The 6,500-nt window shown below is 56.8% G+C and overlaps 1 protein-coding gene across 6 annotated transcripts in view; it reads left to right on the top strand.

The window, feature by feature from the left end:
* The first annotated feature begins 335 nt into the window (after positions 1–335).
* TNS1 (tensin 1) overlaps positions 336–6,500 on the top strand; it is a 225,789-nt gene continuing 219,624 nt past the window's right edge. For all 6 annotated transcript variants that reach the window (XM_086719592.1, XM_086719590.1, XM_086719591.1 and 3 more), the window contains exon 1: positions 336–506. In XM_086719592.1, coding sequence (XP_086575718.1) covers positions 351–506 — 156 coding nt within the window. In that variant the 5' untranslated portion in view covers positions 336–350. The remainder of the gene's footprint in view (positions 507–6,500) is intronic.

Raw genomic sequence — 6,500 nt, 5'->3', positions numbered from 1 at the left:
CGGTCTCTCCCTCACTGCTCCCGTCGGTCTTCTTCTCGCCCTCCCCAGACTCGGCCGGCCGCCGCCCGGGCCCCCGAGACCCCGCCGCCGCCCCTCCCCGCGCCCCCGCGTCCCCCTCCGCCCCTGGCTGCGTCCGGGCGCCCGTGTCGCCGCCCCTCTCCCGGCCCGCACTCCCCGGCCGCCAGGCGGTGCGGGCCCAGAAGGCTCCGGGCGGGGACGCGCCGCCCCTCCCCCCCCCCCCCGACGTGCGAGGCTCCCCGGGCGGCGCGGTCGCCAGGGCGGGGGGAGGGGGCCCGGCTGCCCCCGCGCCCGCGTCCCCGCCCCCTCCCCCCAGCCGGGCGCCCGGCCGGATGGGCTGCACCGTGAGCCTGGTGTGCTGCGAGGCGCTGGAGCCCGGGCCCCCCTGCGGCCCCCAGCCCCCGGGGAGCCCCCCGGCCCCGGTGCGGGCCGAGGGCTGGGAGCCGGGGGCCTCCGGCCGCGCCGAGAGCCGGCGGCTGCTGCTTCAGGTAGGGCGCTGCGGGGCGGCTGCTGGGGAGCGGGTGGCGGTGGCGGGCAGAGCCCCGCTCACCTGACACAGGTAGGGAGCCACGCCAGGGGAGCGCCTGTCAGTCGCCTGCCAGAGCCGGCTGCCCCCGGGGGCGCCGGTCGGGGCCGGGACCGGGTGAAGGGGCCGCGAGCCGGCCTGAGGTCCCTCCTGGGTCTGTTGTGTCCTTGGGAGGAGGCGGATGTCGGACGTGACCCCCTTAAAAGGGCAAATGGTTCAGGTGAGGTTTAGGAGCCACCCAAGTTGGGCAGGGCTGGGAGTGCTGGGGAAGGGCACCGAAAGAGTTTGATTTCCCCTGAGCCGATGCAGAGTTGACTGTGTCCGGGGGTAGCTGTGGCTGTTGTCCCTGACTTCTGTAGGCAGGAGGGAGGGGTCCTTCTGAACCAGGGAAGGCCCCGCCAGAGCAAGGACTGACCTGAAGATGATATGGGCAGCTGGACCCTCACCCCTGCGTTCTCTGTTTCTGGTAAGTCTTGGAGCCTCTCAAGTGGGCAGCTGACCCAGAGGGATGGGGATAGGCTGGTGCGGGAGGCAGGTGTTTGTTCTGGACGAGTCGTCTGTCTGGGAACCACCAGGCCCCGCGTAGGTGTGGGCGCTAGATTTCTCCAAGGAGGAAGTGAAGGACAAGGAGATATTTGGGGTCACTAGGGACTAGATAACCCTGCTCTAGGCTCCCTGCTTAAGCCCAGCCTACTTCCCTGTTTGGGAAAGGTTGCAGCCTCCTACGATTTGTTTACTGGGCAGGGTTTGGCTTATGCTGGTGTCTTATCTCCCTCCACCTGGGGCACATGGTGTTTGGGCAACTCAAAATGTACGCTGTGGCCATATCCCAGCCCTTCTTCCCCTTCACTGAGGCAGCCAGTGAAGTCCAGTGTGTGTGTGTGTGTGTGTGTGTGTGTGTGTGTGTGTGTGTGCATGCGCACGCGCGCATGCATGTGCTGGTGACCTTTCTGTCTCGCTTGACCGGATGCCCCTCCAAGGCAGGATTATAGCATATTCGTGGTTATACTCCACTGTGCAAAACATGGGGCTGCATTTACCGACTGAACTCTGTCTTCCCCAAGCCCTAGCCCTGATCATCCCCGTGATGACCCATCATGGTGAGGAACAGGCTTGGTGGGGCAGAGTGTTGCCCTAGCCCTTATAGTGGCTGGTGGCCCAGGTGTGATTCCGATGGGAGCCTTAGTGCCCCGGGGTAGGGTGAGGCCTCAGCGTGTCAGCTCAGCATCCCATACTATTGCTTCTCAGTCCTGGCAAAAGGGCAGAGGGTCTGGAGAGTGGAAATGACATGGCACAACCCCTGGACTGCTGGGCCCTTCTAGAGGTCATCAGGACTCCTCTCTGCCTCAGAGCCTCATGAACTCTCCTCTCTCCTCGAAGGTTTCAGGGGGAAGTGCGCTCACAGTGCTTCCCCTTTATCTGTTCTGTCTCAGACCCTTCTGGACTTCACTTTCTCTGTTGGTGCTTCTTCTTGACTCCCCCTGTCTCCCTCCATTCTGCACTTGCAATGCAGGCAGCTGTGGGGTGGCTTCCAGGGGGGCCACCTGAGGGTGGGCAGGGACAGGGACAGGCAGTTGGTGCTGAGAAGGAGGAAGAAGCCAGGGGCACTGGAGGTAGGTGATCAAGGAGGAGGAGGGGGAAGGGAGTGAGTGCGTGGGTGTGTGACAGCCACGGGGACAGGGATGGGGACAAGTGTCTGTCTGCATTCGGATGAGCTGGTTTCTGAGCGGCCTCTTGAGAGTGCCTGGCGCTCGCTCATGACTCACCGGCTCCTTTATCTTCAGGACAAAACTCCATCCCAGTCCCAGCCCCTGCCCATTGCTACCCTAGCCCTGGCTCCAGCGGGGCATGCTGTTGCCCGCTGCTCTCTCCTCTCACCAGCACCCCCTCCCCCCCATTTATACTGCAACTCTCAGGAGACCGGTGACCCAGGAAAGAACAGCCAGGCTGCTTATCGCTTCACTAGAGGGGGCGTTTACCACGTTCTTGCAGTGGATAAACATCTCTTGGGCTCTGAGCTCCCCTCCGGAGTCAGGGCTTAGAAGTTACTCAGGCATCTGGGCTCCCAGCCAGGGCTCTCCCACTGACAGACCTGCCACTGACATGCCACCATTGCTGCCACTGACCATGTTCCCCCTGTCCCCCTCCAATACATATGCTAAGCTTCTTTCCTTGGGCCACAGGCTCCTATCACTTCCTCCACCCACAGCCTTGCTCTCCTCCTCTCCCCTCTGGGCAGCCCCCTCCCACCCAGGCCATATTGCCCTCTCCCCTGCTGCATGCTGCCCCCAACTCGTTCTCCTAAGCAGGCTGTCCTCTGCTCACACCACACTGCCCTCCTCCCTCTGGTGGCCTGCTTTGTCCACCCCTCCCCCCCCGCCCCCACCAGGCCCCATTATCCACAGGACTCTCCTCCTCCCTCCCGAATTTGTGGCCTGCTCCTCTTCTTTGCTCTGGGGAGATCTGTCCACTTTGGTTCCCAGGCCTCAGAGCCCTAAGCCTGGGTTTTTGGAGCCTGGAGGTGTAGGCCCTCTACCCCTTAGGTGGCCTCCTGAGGGTCCCACGATTACCCTATGCTCTAAGCTCTCCTTTGGTTCCACATGTCAGCCTGCCAACTTCAGGAGAAGGGAAGGTGGGGTTTGGCACCCCTCCTGAGCATTCCCGCCAAACCTTCTCTGACCTGGGTGCCAAGGGGCCTGGAGGGCATCTCCAGGTGCCAACCTCGCCTCCTCGCTTTCTGCTGTATCCCAAGGCAAGTGGGTGCTTGTCAGATGGTGGCAGGAGCAGAGGGAGGAGACTCAGGATTGTTTCAGCCTCCTCTCTCAAAAAACCAGCCCCTCGGGTCAGTTGGTCTGGCTTTTGCCCAACTGCCCAGAGCTCTGCTGAGTTTAGGAGTTCCCCAGGAGGCCAAGTCCTACAGCCTCCCCTGTGTTCCTGTTGTGCGGTCCTCACCTCTGATGGGAATTCTTTAGCTCCGTCTACCGTAGGCTGGATTACTTCCTCTTTCTCTCTAGTTATATATAATCATAACCATCACCCCCCACCACTGCCCCGAGCTGAAAAGGATCTTGGTTAGTGAATCTGAACTTCTTGAGGCCACAGATGCCTTTAAGAATCTGGTAAAAGCTATGGATGTTCTTGCTAGGAAAATGTGCACGGGCATGTGTAGACACGCGTATATACACACATCATATACCCCTTCCCGTATACCCACCACCACCACCACCACCACTGTCTGTGGTCCTGATACAGCTAACCCCTGCATTTCACAGAGGAGCACGCTTAAGCCCAGAGAGGAGACATGACTTGCCCAAGGCCATAAAACAAGTGGGTGGCAAAGTCAGGACCACAGCCCAGGCGTCCTGACCCCCAACGAGTGGAAGTTTTGTTCCCAGAGGCAACTTTGCCTTCCCCAAAGGCTGCCTTCAATGGCCTGGCCATTCATTTATTCAACAAGAGGGTTTTTGGTGGGGAGTTTTAGGGTATTTATTAGCTTAGCTTTTAATAGGGTTTATTTCACTGTATGTTGATGTATTTTAAAAAACGTATTTTTATTGAGATGTAATTGACATATAACATCGTAGAAGTTCAAGGTGTACGATGGGTTGGTTTGATTCATTTGTATGTTGCCACATGAACGCCACTGCAACGTCAGCTAACACTTCTATCAATGCTTCTACTGAGTCACGTAATTATCATTTCTTTATTTCTTTGGTGGGAACAATTAAGATTTAGTCTCTTAGTCCACAAGCAGTTTTGAGCACCAGCTATAAGCCAGGCATTGAGCTGGGAGCTGGGGAGAGAGCAGGAAATCAGGCAGCCCCTATCCTTGCCTTCAGAGGTGGTGCTGATGCAGTGGCACAGACAGAACAGAGCGCAAACATGACTGGAAACAGAGCCATGGAAGAGAAATAAGGATGTAATGGGAGCTAATAGAGGGATCAGATTTAGGTTGGCAAGGTGGAGGAAGTCATCTTTAGCGAGCAGAAGGTAGGGAAGAGAAGCATTCTAGGTGAAGGGAACGGCATACTTGAAGGTCCTGAGGTGAAGAGGTGGGAGCCCTCATGGGATTTGACAGCGGCTTTTTCTGGCTGCGCCTGGCTCCCCATGGGCCCTGCCATCCACGTGGTGTGGATATTGATTAGATGGTGGATTGGAAGCGGGAAGGGGGGCCGAGCAAGGAGACCTGCCGGGGGGAGATGGGTCCCCCCCCAGTCATCTGGGTGAGATGCAGGCTTGTGGGTGAGAGATGGTGGTGGTTTAGGTTAGCCAAGTGGCTGGTCATGGGGAGGGATCAGGGGGTGAGGGTGAGACTGATTCAGGCAGAGAAGGGACAAGATATGGAGATGGGTTGGAAATGGGCTGCAATGAGGCAGAGGTGTGTGTGAACCTGACCCCCTCATTTTACAGAAGTGGTAGCTGATAAAGCCTCATCAGGCACTCCTCGATTTCAGTTTAGTATTTCATAAATATAAAGTGTTTCATAAATACAGAAAAGCGCACAAACTTTTCCCAAGCTGAATACACCCACATACCCATGACCCAGAACACAGCCAACAATGGAGCGTTACCAGCATCCAGAAGTCTCTCCCCCTGCCCCCTTTCCGGTCACTAAGTCCCCTCTGAGGGTTATTCGCTATCCTGACTTCTAACAACATAGATTTTCCTGTTTCCGAGCTTCTTATACGTGAGCACTTATAGGGGTTATTTTGTACCTGATTTCTTTTGCTTAACATTATGGTTGTGAATTTCATCAGTACTCTTGCATTCGTTTGTAGATGGTTCCTTTCCATTGCTGGGTAGTGTTCCATCTGGTGAAAATACACTATCAATCCTGCTATTCACAGGCATTTGGGTTGTTTCCAGTTTGGGGTCATTGGGAAAAGCACTGCTATGAACATTTTTGGGCCTACCTTTTGGTTCTAATTTCTTTTTCTTCTTCTTTTTTTAATGTTTATTTATTTTTGAGAGAGAGAGAGAGAGAAAGTGCGAGTGGTGGAGGGGCAGAGAGAGAGAGGGAGACACAGAATCTGAAGCAGGATCCAGGCTCTGAGCTGTTAGCACAGAGCCCAACGCGGGGCTTGAACTCACGAGCCATGAGATCATGTCCTGAGCCAAAGTCAGACGCTCAACGGACAGAGCCACTCAGGTGCCCCTGGTTCTAATTTCCATTTGGTAAATCCATCCCTCTGTTTTGATGGGTGTCTCCGGAAGACCCCAGCATCTCAAGAATCAGAGGCATCATTCTATAAGGGGAGCACTTCAGGCATTTGTGGGTGATGAGAGACATTTTGGGGAAGTGGAGAAGATTCTCCAGCACCCTAGTATGTCCCTTTGTAGTAACTCTTCTCATGTTTCCCTCCCTCTTACAGTGGGTGGGAGGGGAAGGAAGAAGAAGCTTTAGAGGCCTGCATTGAAGTAGGGGTGGGTGGGAGCTGACCACCTCTGACTTGCATACTCTCTAGGGGCAGATCTGGGTCCCTGGTGGATCAAGGGGGTGTGAGGCTGAGGATGTGGCCACGCCTCCAACCTTTCCTCCTTCCCCAAGGGCAGGAAGCCAGCCACTGCTTCCCTGTTTGATGTATGAACTTGCCAAGGGCCCCTGGCACCAGGACAGAGTGTGATGCCAAGGGCAGGCAAGCTGTGGCAGCCCCTGGAGGGGCAGCGGCCTGTGGGTGGGAAGCAGAGGCTGCCATCTGCAAAGAAGCCAAGTGGTGGGGAGCAGAGCGAACCCAGGCGATGTCCAGGGTTCAGTCCCCTTGCTGATCGTCCCAGTTTTGCTCCCTAAGTTGACTCCCTTCCCACCAGAGACAGCAGCTCTGGTGCTTCTGGCCAGCCCCTCCCTCTCAGCCTGAGTGGCCTGAGGGCGCAGAGCAGGGGCAGGGGATGAGGGATTTCAGCTTTAGTGTTTGTTGCTGGCCAAAGATGTGAGAGTGTTGGGGTGCTTCTGGTGATT

The sequence above is a fragment of the Puma concolor genome, chromosome C1 (assembly GCF_028749965.1).
Source record: "Puma concolor isolate L17-30 chromosome C1, mPumCon1.1.hap2, whole genome shotgun sequence".
Taxonomy (NCBI): Eukaryota; Metazoa; Chordata; class Mammalia; order Carnivora; family Felidae; genus Puma; species Puma concolor.
This window is presented reverse-complemented; position numbering and strand designations above follow the sequence as displayed.